The sequence below is a fragment of the Phaenicophaeus curvirostris genome, chromosome 1 (assembly GCF_032191515.1).
Source record: "Phaenicophaeus curvirostris isolate KB17595 chromosome 1, BPBGC_Pcur_1.0, whole genome shotgun sequence".
Lineage (NCBI taxonomy): Eukaryota > Metazoa > Chordata > Aves > Cuculiformes > Cuculidae > Phaenicophaeus > Phaenicophaeus curvirostris.
The window spans coordinates 117,255,684-117,269,873 of NC_091392.1; the positions used below are offsets into that span (position 1 = coordinate 117,255,684).

The 14,190-nt window shown below is 48.6% G+C and overlaps 1 protein-coding gene across 1 annotated transcript; it reads left to right on the forward strand.

Moving 5' to 3' along the window:
• Positions 1-2,912: 2,912 nt before the first annotated feature.
• On the forward strand, positions 2,913-6,428 carry CRYAA (crystallin alpha A). Its single transcript, XM_069849943.1, has 3 exons — positions 2,913-3,181; positions 4,125-4,247; positions 5,385-6,428. Exons 1-3 carry the CDS (start codon positions 2,993-2,995, stop codon positions 5,592-5,594), a joined length of 522 nt encoding a protein of 173 aa, XP_069706044.1. The 5' UTR covers positions 2,913-2,992; the 3' UTR covers positions 5,595-6,428.
• Positions 6,429-14,190: the final 7,762 nt, after the last annotated feature.

Here is a 14,190-nt window from a genome sequence, read left to right on the forward strand (position 1 = left end):
TTCTCTTGGCATTTCTGGGTGTAGTTTTGTTCTGTGAGGAGGCACAAATCACACTGGATTGGATTCATTTCACCAGTTCTGCTTGTCCAGAAGGAGGTTAGCATTAGAATTGCCTTCCCTAAGACAGCTGTCGAGGTTCCCTTCTTAGTCAGTCAAGATGTAGGGACTACTGAAAGGTGTCACATTTCACCTTTCCTAGCCACCAATATTATCATGTGAGCCGTCTGGAGGCATATGTCCAACTCCGCTGACTGGACAAGGAGTCTGGACCACTAATTTGTACTGAACACCTCCATTTTCAGACTTGGAAATTAGATGTGATGCATCTCAGAAGACTGCTTGATGCTCAGAGGCATGCACTGAGATGTCTGTATCAGAAAAACCTTTTGTAAATGGCTTTTACATTTCAGTGAAATATTTCACCCATAAACGGCAAAAATGTCCATCAAATAAAAAATGGGTCTGATTAATCCTAGGGAGAGCCATGAAAATGTGGATCCCGAAGAAACTAAAGACATAAAACCATAAAGTTGGCTGCCATTTTTCAATTATTTGAATGTATGGTAATAAACATAATTTCAGATGAAATTTAGATGGAGATATATTTGCCATTTTTTGCTCAACAGCCCATTCCCATTATCCCGCTTCAGGCTGCGAGTGGATGATGGATTTTCTTGGGCTTCCCTGTGAGATAAGTGGTGGCTTGTAGGCAAGCAGCTGCTCTTCTGCTGCCTAACTAATAACACTGATGTGCTGCAAGTCGGTCTTCCTGAGAAAACTACAGCTTGTCTAGGGTCTCTTCTTCCTCCTTACCCCAATAATCTGTGCCCATTCCTGCAGGGAGAACATGCCAGAGGTCAAAGCTTAAGGATCTGGCCGATTGTTAAGGACTTAAAGATGCCCAGAGAGCAGCCTGCCATTGTGTGCATTCCTCCCTATGCTTCTGATATTATCCTTGGCTCTGGAAACACAAAGGGGATATTCCCAACACAGTGCAGGAACTGCATCCACTCCTTACACAAAGCTGGGGCCCAAACAGTGTGTCTGCTGTTGCTCTTGAGACCCTGAATTTTTGTCACACACTGTGTTAGGGAACAGTTCCCACTTGCTCCTTTACCAGCCAAATACATTCTTTAACGGCCTTTACTATTTGCTTTGCGTGCTCCAGTGAGTGGCTTGGGATTTGAACCTGTTCCTGTACCTCTCTGTTGATTCTGCACATATTAGGTCATTGCTACTATTTGGTTAAATTCAAGTTAACTGGCCTCTGGTACTGGTTGGCTGAGATTTTCTTCTCTCCTGGGGTGATGACCTTCACAGACCCGCTGAAGAAAAGTTTTGGAAGCGCTTCATAGCTCTTGTTTGCTTTCCCTTAATTTTCTCAGGCAAAATGACAGATTTGGGACAATGAGACTGCATGGGAGTCAGGTCTTTCTGTTGTGTTTTTTCCTCAATGTCTTTACGAGGGGTTGATCTCCTTTTGGCACCTGTTTTTAGAAAAGCCTTCATGCCTGAGAGCTATGGCCAGACCACAGGGCCTTTTCTAGCTGGAACTAGGTGAGGTTGAACCTAAACTTTTGTAAGTCTTCCCAGCAGTCTACTGCATTTTTAGGTGGTTTTTTTTCTGCTCAACTTTTTGCTTTCCACAAAGGAAAGCCTCGGTAATGGGATCTTCTGGTTCTCACTTTTCCTGTCCAGTTGACATGCGCTGAGTGCCAGATTCTCAGCTGCCCTCAGTTTCTTTAGTCCCCAGCACCACGCGAGCTGGCATCCCAGCTCAAGGCATTTGGAGTTGCCTTCTGTTCTGTCCCACTCCCTCTTTGCTGACTGTGGAAGGTGCTGAGACGTACAAGACTTCTGTAGTTGCTTCTGCTGTCGAGAAGGTCCCTAGGATGCGGTCCTTACATCACTGGCTCCAGCGGGGATGGAGCTTTGGCTGTTGCTGCAGCGTTGGGCTGTGGAGCTGGGCAGCCTTGCAGACCTTTTGCGGCTCAGCTGCCTCAGCTCTCTGGCAGAGCTTGCTGTTCCCACAGGGGATTGTCCATGTGCCCCATCCACAGCCCATCCAGGATGTCAGGCAGCCCCTCAAGGGCAGCTCTAAGAGAAACAGAAATGCAAACCAGCTGTAACTGCATGTTAAGCAGCATCTGTGTTGTGCTACTCAGGAGATAAATGAATCACCCACAACCCTCCTAAATCAAAACAAGGGCACTTTCAAGAGCAGCTTTGGATCTGCCATTATGGTCCGTGACCCAGCTTAGTTTTCCATCTTTCTCTTGGCAAAGTATTCGTTTGTCAAAAGCTTCTGTCTTGTCAAATCTGCTTTCATGCTCTGCATCATGCACTAGTCCCGCTTCCCTGCCAGCCTCACCAGGATCCCCGTGCCAGGGGTGTCCGGCTCCTCTCAAGTGGCGAACACAGTTCATAACATCACAAAAAAAAGTTTCCCTTTCTTTAACCTGAATTAAACCCTTTTTTCTTGCTTGAAAGAAAGCTGTTTCATTTATTTGGAAGAGACTTTGTGTCTTTGTTCCAAGGAGGGATAGTAACAGAAGCAAATTAAAGAAGAGACAGGGGTGGGTTACGAAGACACACAGAGCCAACCTCCTCCACAAGCATCCTTGAGATTCCCACTGTGGTGTCCCGTTTAGCCTGTTTGACACCGTAAAGGACTCGCCAGTACCCATGGGCACCCCATATCTCACAGCCTGCTGCCTGGCATCATCCCTCCAGGACATCTGGCACCGATTCCAATCAGACTGTCATTTCCAGGTCAGTCTCCGCATTTCTGCTGACCATGTTGCCTCCATCATGAGATCATGTCTTTCCAGAGAAATCCCACTAATGCCTTCATTCTGCAAGACCGGTATATATAGGGGGAGCTTCCCTGGGGCTGCACTGCGCAGTCCAGCCAAGGCATCGCTGTATCCCCAGCGACTGCACTGCCCACACCACTCTCCCCTTGCAGCCACACATCGCAGCAGCAGCAAGCATGGACATTACCATCCAGCACCCCTGGTTCAAGCGTGCTCTGGGACCCCTCATTCCAAGCCGTTTGTTCGACCAGTTTTTCGGAGAGGGTCTCTTTGAGTATGATCTCCTGCCTTTGTTCTCTTCTACTATCAGCCCCTACTACCGGCAGTCCCTGTTCCGCAGCGTGCTGGAGTCGGGCATTTCAGAGGTAAGGGCCCTTTGGCTTCCTCTTATTCTCCTTCCTCTCCCTCCTTACACCTCTGCCTGCTCCTCCCGACCCGTGGGCTCATTGGCTGGGGCTGGTGGCTGTAGCCCCGTGCTGGGTTGTGAGGGGACAAGGAGGGCCCCTAGCCCACCGCCAAGCACAGTTTGCCCACCTTTTCGTGGGCACGGAGGGAAACCCTCACTGAGAAGGCTTCCCTTCAAGAAATGGAAACCCTTTTGGCTTCTGACAGTTGCTTCTGACACATAAAATGCTTCCTTTACTGTCCTAATGCCTGCTAGCTGCATGGTGATGGAAAAGCTAGGCTGCTTCTGGAGTAAGCGCCCACAAAGGCAGCTTGGCATGAGAGAGGAACCCAGTCAGTGGGAGCTTCCTCTGGCCCCCTCCTCAGGAGCCTGGTGTTCTTTGCAAGACTGCAGTGGAGGACTCAGGAGCAATTTTCCAAAGGCAATGTTTAGGAGGAACGTGTAACTGTAGGGGCTGTGGTCTGAAGCGCAGGAACTGGTGCTTTTTTTAGCCCTCTCTTACTGGTTTCATCCCAAAGATAAGACCACAAAGAAACCATATATCACTGAAAGGATGAAATGTATGCTATCAGAGAATATTACACTGGTTTCCATCCCTTCTCACTGCTGAGCACAAATGCCTGATGTGTTTGGCAGATCACTGGGTGAAGAGGGTCCTCAGAACAAGAACTGAGGTGAGAAATAATGCCTCTCCCCAGTGCAGTAGCAATGGCTCAGATGCTTTATCACAGCCTCTCAGTGTCCCTGGGTCCTGGCGGTGGGAAGAATACCTCCACCGAGGCCCATAGTCACAGAAGGAAAAACTGTGCTGCTGCCAAACCACCCCTCTCTGGCTTTTAGGCTGCTGGCACTGTCTCTGCACTTAGAGCTTGGGTCTCACTGTCTAACAATTTTTGTTTCAGGTGAGGTCTGACCGGGACAAGTTTACAATCATGCTGGACGTAAAACACTTTTCTCCTGAAGACCTGAGTGTGAAGATTATTGATGACTTTGTGGAAATCCATGGCAAGCACAGCGAAAGACAGGTAAGTGGAAGTGATGGGGACAGAGCAGAAACCGGGGAGTCAGGCTCCATTTTCTTTCTTTCCAGTGTTCCTAAGCTGAAGGGGGGGGGGAAGAGTATATCAGAAGGAGTTATTTATTGATTGTCATTTTTGGCATGGCCCATTCCCACAGAGCCCCAAACCTGATATCTGACAATAACAAGCTAATCCACTCCTCTTTTGTTTATTTTCAATCATCACCTCCCATAACCGTCAGATGATGATGTCCATTGTTCACTAAGAACACTGGACCAGACAAAGAACATCATCTGGCTCTGCCAAAGCATGGCTGAGTTTTCATAAGCCAAAACCATTAGTGAAAACAGAATTCTCGTATGCTGATCTGGGAGAGAAAAGCAAGAGCAAACAAAGCAAAAGAAAAACAACTGAGTGCCTCAGGCTTGGAAACTTTTAACACGTATGTCATGGAAATATCTGTGGGGGTCAAAAAGTGAATTATACCAGCAGGGGTTTAATTCTTCTCACAGACTTTTTTGGCCAGACAAAGCTCTACCCTGGAAACAGTATGTAGTTTTTTAACAGTTATTTTTTCCAGAGGAAAGAAACAGCCATTTTCATGGGTGAATTAAAAAAAAATAAAATATATATATACATTTTTCATGGCCAAAAAAATAAGAGACCAGGATCGTGTACTTTGGCTGATACAGCATTGCTGTCTAGTAAGAAAATACATAGATGCGCACATGCTTACTGCTCTTACCTCTGCAGAACCCTGAACTTTTTCTCCAAATATCCTTTGAAATTGGAGGCCATGGCAGGGCCCCCATCCAAATCAGATCCCAGCCTATTTCAGCCTATGGCCAAAATCTCATACTGCCGCTGCTCAGCTCTTGCAGCTTCAGGGGAATCATGGGGGGACACCTGTCCCTACAAACCTGTAAAACAGAATAAGAAGCAGTGATATGCCTGGCAATACCAGCAGTCCAGTGTCCAGATAAGCCAGGATGAATCATAGAACCATAGACTCGTAGAATCATAGAATCAACGTAGAATGTTGACCCCTTTCTGATAGAGCCATGGGATTGGGTGGAGGGAGCCGCAGCGTGGTGCCAGAGGGTTTCTGACAACCTTTTACGCCCTTTCCCCATTGCTTCTCAGGATGACCATGGCTACATCTCCCGTGAATTTCACCGCCGGTACCGCCTGCCTGCCAACGTGGACCAGGCTGCCATCACCTGCTCCCTGTCCAATGATGGCATGCTGACCTTCTCGGGCCCCAAGGTTCCCTCCAACATGGACACCAGCCACGTTGAGAGGCCCATCCCCGTGTCCCGGGAGGAGAAGCCCACCTCCGCGCCTTCCTCCTAAGCCCGCCTGCCTTGTATGCAGACTGCCACCGCCTGCAGGTCTCATTCCAGAGCCATTGCGTAGATATCAGTGAATATCTAGAGGGGTTTATTTTGTTGGTTTCCCCCCCTACCTCCTTTGTTTCTTTTTTTCCCCCTTTCCCTTGGATGGGACAAGGGGCTGTGTGAGTGGCTGGTGGACTTTGAAGCTTAAACCTGCGAGCTGTGCTGTGGGGATAGCATGGATGGCAAATGCTGCCACTGTTGTACTTGCTGAAAGGGTCTTAGTCCGGTGCTGTAGTCCATAACCACCATCAGGTAGGAGGGAGTGCACAAGTAACATTGGCTCCTGAGGAACCAAATCTTGAAGCAAGGCTTGGAGCCGGGGAAAATCCCTGCAGACTTGCTCTGCCTCATGCAAAGTTAAATAGGTTGCTCTTAAAAAAAGCAACAGAGCCAAGCCCCACACTGAGATCCAGCATGTGTGTGATGAATGCGCCAGGAGTTCCTTGCCAACACAGAAGAAGTATTAACGTCTTACCTTCAGGGGTTGCAATGTATATTTTTTTCATCAAAGTTTTTAAGTGTATTTGTTCACACCACTACCCTGTCGTTGCCCTTAGGGACAACTGACATGAGGACAAGCACGTCTTTCCATTGTCTTAGTAGGCCCTTGGGTGAGAGAAGGGGATTCACCGCTGTGTAGAGGCTTCGCATCCCCAGCCAGCTCTCCCCAGCCTGTGCGAACCGCACCATCTCCCTTACTCTTGCTGTAATTCTAGGGTAGCTCCACCTCTTCCACTGGTATCTGGCAGTCAACCTGAGAATGCGGTCAGTGGCAGTCAATAAAGAGATATAGGAAACACGCAATTGGCTTCGGAGGTTTCATTTGTTCCTTTCTAAGACTTTGAAGTTGAAAGGTTAGCATGGTGTCTAATGCTGCTTGGAGGATGTGCTTTCCACCACTGGAAGTAAATTTTGTGATGATGACTTGCCCTTTCTTTCATGTTCCTGTTATCCTTCATGCAAGCAAAAAAAAATGATCGAGAAAAGAAATAAATTCAACAGCCCAGCAATGGCACAATTTCTTAAGTTCATTGCATCAGTAAAGACAGCAATGCAGACCTCATTTGTGTGATACGATGTGAAGGATTTTGTCTGAAATGAATGATTAAACCTGTTTGATGGTAGAAGCAATAGAGCGTAGGTACTTGCTCTCTCTGCAATTGCCACACGTGAAATTGGTGGCTTCCAAGTCCGCATAGATGTGAGTATTCAAGACTGAAGGTTTCACCACTCATGCTTGACTCAAATATCTTTCTACATGAATGGAAATCAGGGGTGGTCAGGAAAAGCATTGCATCACTGATAACCCCACATCCCCATAGTTAACCTTGTAGGTAAAATCACTGGTCAGTGAGCGCTTTTCTTCTTGGTAGACATCTTTACGTCCAAGACCTGCAATCTGAGGTGAAGATTCTGAGGTCCACCTTGGCTCCTAAGTAGAGGTCATTGCTTCCTCAGGAGCAGACTCAAGTTTGTATCAACTGGCACATCTCTGAGGGGCTTCCGGATTGTGCGTAAAAAACAAGCACGTACTTCCCAGGAAAGGACACAGGTCCATACCCTTGGAGGAAGGCGAGGACAGCTATGGAAGAGTGTTTGCTCTGCCAAAAAGATGAGGCCACCAATGTCCTCCTCTTGACTGTGGATTAGCTCTGAAAAAAAGAGAGAAAACACATGAGTGTTTTTTTCTCTCATGGCATGGGTTTCAATACTATCTGAAAGGAGGTTGTAGAGAGGAGGGAGCTGGCCTCTTCTCCCAAGTGATGGGACAGGACAAGGGGAATGGCCTCAAGCTGCACCAGGGGAGGTTCGGGCTAGATATCTGGAAAAAAAATTTTCACGGAAAGGATCATTGGGCACTGGCAGAGGCTGCCCAGGGAGGTGGTTGAGTCACCATCCCTGGAAGTGTTTAAAAGATGGGTAGACAACGTGCTGAGGGGCATGGTTTAGTGGCAGATAGGAATGGTTGAACTCAATGATCCAAGAGGTCTTTTCCAACCAAGTGATTCTATGATTCTATAACATTAATATGAGCCATAAACACAGAAGGTCTGGGCCTCTTTAAAATTTAAAAGCACTTTCTTCTGCCACTTCTGGGCCAAATCCAAGGAGGACTGGGACTCAGGAGCAAGGACATTGCCCCTTATCCAGAGAAACTGAGTGCACCCGAGGGCTCAACCTTATCTCCTACCTGAAACCCCCAAGACTGGGTGCGCAGGGAGTGTTAATGGGACCAGCAGCACCACTTTATGCTAGCAGGGAGACCTTTCCTCTCTGTGTCCAGAGACTGCTGGGGATGGGGCAGCTGGGGGCAGTCAGGGAGAGGGGCAAGGCTGCAGGAACCGGAGGTACTGCAGAAACAGGGATGAGAGGGAAAGGAGGGAGGTTCCTGTTTGGTGATCAGGAAGCAAGGAATCCCCATGGCATCTAACACTAGTTTAAGCTAACTTTTTTTCCCGTGAGTAATTACTGGGCAATTTCAAAGCTTTCTACCAAAAATACCCCATGCAGCCTGTTGCATTTTTGTCTCCAGGGTAAAGGCATGACTGAGTATATTTAGGGAAAGGGCAATTTCATAGTAGGAGGGAGCTGTTACGACTGGCAGGGAAAGGGTGATTTAACTGAAGTTGCCTCTTGCTGCTTTGCCTGGTACAAGTAGACCCCTGTCCTCTGTTCCTTTCCCTTAGGAGGCATCTCCCTGCCTCAGTCTCAGCACCTCCCTGCTGTGTGCTGACATCTCTCTCCTTCCTGGCACAGACTGAGCAAAACCAGGAGGGGAAAAAACCCCAAACCCAGCCTCAAACATTTAGCCCGAATTCAAACTTCTCAGATATGTAGAAATAAGGAAACATATTTTGAGTGTGATCTGTGTGCAGTGGTTACCTGAAGGTGTCTGAGCAGTGTGTGTGTGTCTGTCCTGTGAAATGACTTTTGAGCCATTTTTGGACCCCTTTTTCTGTCTACATGGCAGAAAGTGAAAGTTTGGATGGCCAGAAATCAGAGCAGGTTTGGGTCAAGCTGGGAGCTATGCAGAGGAGGCAGCGTCTCTTGCAGTGGCTCTGGTGCTACAATGCAGTGGGTGCCAAAGGACCCGCACAGTCCTTCACTTTTGGGGTAAATCCTGGGAAGACTAGACCTCAGCTGTCCTACTGCTCTGAGAAAGGCTGATTTTAAAGTCTTTTGCAATCCATCAGCTAATTAAAAGCATGCTGCTAGAAGCCTCTGTGTGAGGACATAGGTGGCTGTACAGCAGGGGTGGATGTGCTTCTGAAGGCTTCCCTGCCCATTCCCAGCTCCAAGGGGCTTGTCCTCCTGCAGAAGAGCTTGAGCATGGGCAATAACACCGCCCTGCTTACTAGTGTTGATGTGTCACTCAAAATATTTCACATTTGTCACCCGGAAGCCTCCCTAGTAATGTCACTCTTCAATACTCTTCCTCCTCTTCTGTGCACTTGGCTCTGCAAAAGTGGTATTGGATTAATATTGCCTTTGCTGGGACTAATTTTCATTTAATGAAACTTTGGTCATTCAAAGCCTATGATCACAGGCCTTATGAGGAATGGCTGAGAGAGCTGGGGTTGTTTAGCCTGGAGAAGAGGAGGCTGAGGGGAGACCTCATTGCTCTCTACAACTACCTGAAAGGAGGTTGTGGAGAGGAGGGAGCTGGCCTCTTCTTCCAAGTGACAGGGGACAGGACAAGAGGGAATGGCCTCAAGCTCTGCCAGGGGAGATTTAGGCTGGACATTAGGAAAAAATTTTTCACAGAAAGGGTCATTGGGCACTGGCAGAGGCTGCCCAGGGAGGTGGTTGAGTCACCTTCCCTGGAGGTGTTTAAGGGACGGGTGGACGAGGCGCTGAGGGACATGGTTTAGTGTTTGATAGGAATAGTTGGACTCGATGATTCAGTGGGTCTCTTCCAACCTGATTATTCTATGATTCTATGATTCTATCACAGTTTCAAAAGGTATCTCTTCACTACAGCTTTCTACACAGAATCACTAGGTTGGAAAAAAACCAAAGGATCAAGTCCCACAAATTCACCTGTTTCTTAATAAGATGTCACTAACACTCTTCAAGAATTAACAAAATTTCTTGGAAGTGTTTTTGGTTAGAAACTCAGTTGATGATTTTATCATGATGAGAAAGGCAGTGGGGGACCCTATGGCACCTTCCAGCATCTGGGAAGTTTGGTGTAGGTGACCTGTGATCAGGGATTTCTTCTCAGTACGACTTTTCATCCTTATTGCACTGTGTTTGCTGACTGTTTCCACTGAGAATGCTAACCTTGCATGCCAAAACCAAGACAGAAATGCCTTTAGCCTTCCCTCTAGAGAAATTGTTAAAGTGTTAACACAAGGGTCCTGAGGTGTGATGCATCAAGCAGGGAATGGGCACAGCAGGAAGCGCTGCTCACTTGTGTCAGGATCTGTAAGAGCTCCTGTGCTAAAGGCCTTGTCATCTTCTTGCTCAGCCAAGGAGGTACATCTCTAGCTGTGCGCTTTATGCTCGCTGGAGGTGGCAGCCACCCTGCTAGATGTGTCAGAAATCTGTAGGTGGTGGCTGACAGCTATCCCAGTAGCCCTGAGCATCCTCCTCAGAGTGATTCTTCCTTCTCCCCCAGTCCCTGATGACACAGTGACAGTGTCTGTGATGCAGTGGAGAGCAGCAGGTCCTGGTGCTGCTGTACTTATGCCCTCCCCTCCTTGGCACTACAGTGTTTGGGCAGGGAACATCATCTCTGCTAGGATCCTGTTTCCTCCAAGAAAAAGCTGGGAGCCAGGGCTGGCAGGGTCTGGACCTGCTGGCCACCAGCTGGGAAGTTGTCCCTTAGTATCTTGAGCCAGGACTCTCTCACAGTCACTAGAGTGATAAGGAGGACTCTACACATCCTTTCTGGGAGAAGGCACGCAGGTTCACACACCCCCCTCTGCAAAAGTTCAGTCAATCAGCTGATGACACATTCCCACCACTCTCACCTCTGGTTTATCTAATTGCCTTGGACTTTAGCTCCTTGTTTTTTTGGCAGAAGGGCAACCCACGAGAGAGGGTGGGAGATTTCCTAGCAGAGATGTGTCTCCACACGGTGGCAGCTTTTCCCGCGCTCTGGCACACTGAAGGGCTCCCTTTGACCCTCATCCCTGGTTGCAGCATCTCCCCAAGGACACGAAACCCTGGGCACAAGGCTAGCAGACACACGGACCCAACGAGCATTGCATAACTCTGGCATTGCTTGGTTTCAGATTGATTTGCAACTTAACCAGCATTGCATAAAGATCGGAAGGGAGTAGTTTGAAAGTTATCAGCATTTTTCACTCTTTTTTTTTCCCCCCTTTAAGCAAATACTGTCACATGAAAGCATTGTAACCCCTCATCTCCTTCACGTCATCACCACAATTTGGGACCTACCATGCAGGTCTCTACAATCCAAGGTTAAAAAAGCAGTAATTGCCTTCACTGGCAACAAAGGAGTCTCCGAACTCATCCCAAAACCCCAATATTCTCTCCAAAACATGCAAGACTGACACACTGGGCACACCTCTGCAGTTTATTGCTGCTGTGTTAGGTACATAGGTTTAGGGGACACAGCCAGAGGAGACTGCAATGATGTGGGGTCTACACCCTCAACCCAGACTTTGTCCCTTTGGTGTAACCTCTTATCACGACTGGCTTGGAAAGCCACCAGCTCACGTGAGAAGAACAGGTAACTGCTGAGTCCCTGGTTTCCCAGTTCCTGATCCAGCTGTGGGACTTTGCCCAGTGAAAGTGCAGTCCTGTCAGTCCACAGCCCATTCAGAAGGGCAGGAGCTCAGTGCAGTTCTCTCCTAGCTTGGGTTGTGTGGCTGGTGCCTGGCTGGCAATTAACTGTCAGTTAAATGGAAAAAAATGTGAGACTGGGACATAGTGGGAGATGTTTGTGACATACCTTAGAGTGCAGCACAAGCAGGGTAAAAATGAAACCACAGTCAGAGAGGCTGAGGCAAGATGATGGAGTGATGTAAGTCAACCAAAGCTTGGAAGAACTGTCCCTGCTTCAAAAGCAACCCTCCAGCTGTCTTGCAGAGACCTACCACAAACCAGGAGGGCCCTGAACCCTTCAGCTGCTTGGGAAGGGTGGGCACAGTGCTCTGAGCCAGCCTGCCTCAGCAGAAGCGCTGACAGCTGGGCAGGGACTCTGCGAAACCCAGAGCTGCTGGGGAAATTCCTGCTGCACATCACCCCGTGGCTCTGTCTGATGTCCTGCCTGGCTTGCCTTGTCACCGCCCATGTGTGCCCAGATTGCTACGGGGATGGGGCATCAGTGGGTGCTGCTACCACCACTGTGCTGGGGGAGCTGTAAATCATAGAATCATAGAATTACCAGGTTGGAAAAGACCCAATGGATCAGCACAGCAAAATATTTATTATTTTTTATATTTTTAATATTTATTTTATTTATATTTTCATTATTTTATATTATTTATTATTCCACAAAATATTTTTTCCTGATGTCAAGCCTGAACCTCCCCTGGCAGAGCTTGAGGCCATTCCCTCTTGTCCTGTCCCCTGTCACCTGGGAGAAGAGGCCAGCTCCCTCCTCTCCACAACCTCCTTTCAGGTAGTTGTAGAGAGCAATGAGGTCTCCCCTCAGCCTCCTCTTCTCCCCTCAGCCGCTCCTCATAAGGCCTGTTCTCCAGCCCCTTCACCAGCCTTGTTGCTCTTCTCTGGCGAGAAGTTGCTCCAGAGCCTCAATATCCTTCTTGTGGTGAGCGGCCCAGAACTGAACTCTGTTCAAGGAGCGGCCTCACCAGTGCTGAGTACAGAGAGAGAATGCCACTGAATGAGGGGGAAGGGTCAGGGGGACACAACACTCACCAGCTCAGGGCCACCAGGATAGCTGTCAGCCTCCACCTACAAATTTCTACCACATCTAGCAGGGCAGCTGCCACTTCCAGTGTGCATAGAGTGCACAGCTAGAGATGTACCTCCTTGGCTGGGCAAGAAGATGACAAGGACTTTAGCACAGGAGTTCTCTGAGATCCTGACACAGATGAGCAGCGCTTCCTGCTGTGCCCATTCCCTGCTCTCAAACCACAGCCTGCAAAGAGGTGATCTACATAAACTGCAGTGACAGTAATCAGGAGGTCCAAGGGGCACCAGGCTCAGTCTAAGGGCTTCTCTGGGGGTGAGGGAGAGGCGCAGCCGCCCCTGAGGTATAGGCAGATGCTGACCTGCAAAGTCCCTGGGAACCAGTGCAGGGACTCTCCTCTTTAAAGCACAAATTGCTTCCAGGGTGTGCTGCCATATCTGGCTCGAGCTATTTTGAGATAGTTACTCAGTATGTACAAGGTCCAGAGGAAGGGAGGCCCTATTGCTCTCTACAGCTACCTGAAAGGAGGTTGTGGAGAGGAGGGAGCTGGCCTCTTCTCCCAGGTGACAGGGGACAGGACAAGGGGGAATGGCCTCAAGCTCTGCCAGGGGAGGTTCAGGCTTGACATCAGGAAAAAATATTTCATGGAAAGGGTCATTGGGCACTGGCAGAGGCTGCCCAGGGAGGTGGTTGAGTCACCTTCCTTGGGGGTGTTTAAAAGATGGGTGGATGAGGTGCTCAGGGGCATAGTTTAGTGATTGATGGGAATGGTTGGACTCAATGATCCATTGGGTCCTTTCCAACCTAGTGATTCTGTGATTCTATGATTCTATACAGTGTAGGATCAGCAGGCAATGTCTGGATGGGCTCATGGACAGTGTGCCATTGTGTGTGGTAGACCAGTATGTCCTGGGGGAATCAACAACCCAGCTGGCAGTCAGGTCCCTGTTGGGAAAAGGGGAATTTCCATGCTTTGCTTGCTGTGCTTTCTCTGTGAATATTTCACAGTTGGTCAATCAATTCATTAGCCTCCAGCCAGGGGAAAAGGCATGCAGCTTAATTCGGAGTCTCTGCTCTGCCTGTAAGGACATCAGCTTAGTAAAGGTCTGAACAGACATATATTACACTGCACACAAAACTTCCCATATCCATCATATCACTTGCACACAGAGGTTTATTTCCTTGATGCCTTCGCTGCTGTGTTCAGTGATGCAGTACTGAAGGATTTTGGGGGTGCTGGTCAGTGAGAAGCTTGACATAAGCCAGCAATGTGTGTTCGCACCCCAGGCAGCCAACTGTATCCTGGGCTGCATCAAAAGAAGTGTGGCCAGCAGGTCGAGGGAGATGATTCTGCCCCATGTTCCTCTCTTGTGAGACCTCATCTGGAGTTCTGTGTCCAGTTCTGGAATCCTCAGCATAGGAAGCATACGGAGCTATTGCAATGGGTCCAGAGGAGGCTACAAAGGTGATCAGAAGGCTGAAGCACCTTCCATATGACGGCAGGCTGAGCGAGTTGGGGTTGTTCAGCGTGGAGAAGAGAAGCCTCTGGGGAGATCTGAAAGGGGCTACAAGAAAGCTGGGGAGGGACCATTCAGGAAGGCTTGTAGTAAGAGGACAAGGTGGAATGGCTGTAAACTGGAGAGGGGCAGATTTAGGCTAGACATAAGGAGGAATTTCTTCACCATGAGAGTGGCGAGGCCCTGGA

Coding starts and splice junctions, on each gene's coding strand:
- CRYAA (XM_069849943.1), top strand. CDS start 2,993: ATGGACATTACCATCCAGCACCCCTGGTTCAAGCGTGCTCTGGGACCC. Junction 3,182..4,124: donor TGGAGTCGGGCATTTCAGAG/GTAAGGGCCCTT, acceptor TTTTTGTTTCAG/GTGAGGTCTGACCGGGACAA. Junction 4,248..5,384: donor GCAAGCACAGCGAAAGACAG/GTAAGTGGAAGT, acceptor ATTGCTTCTCAG/GATGACCATGGCTACATCTC.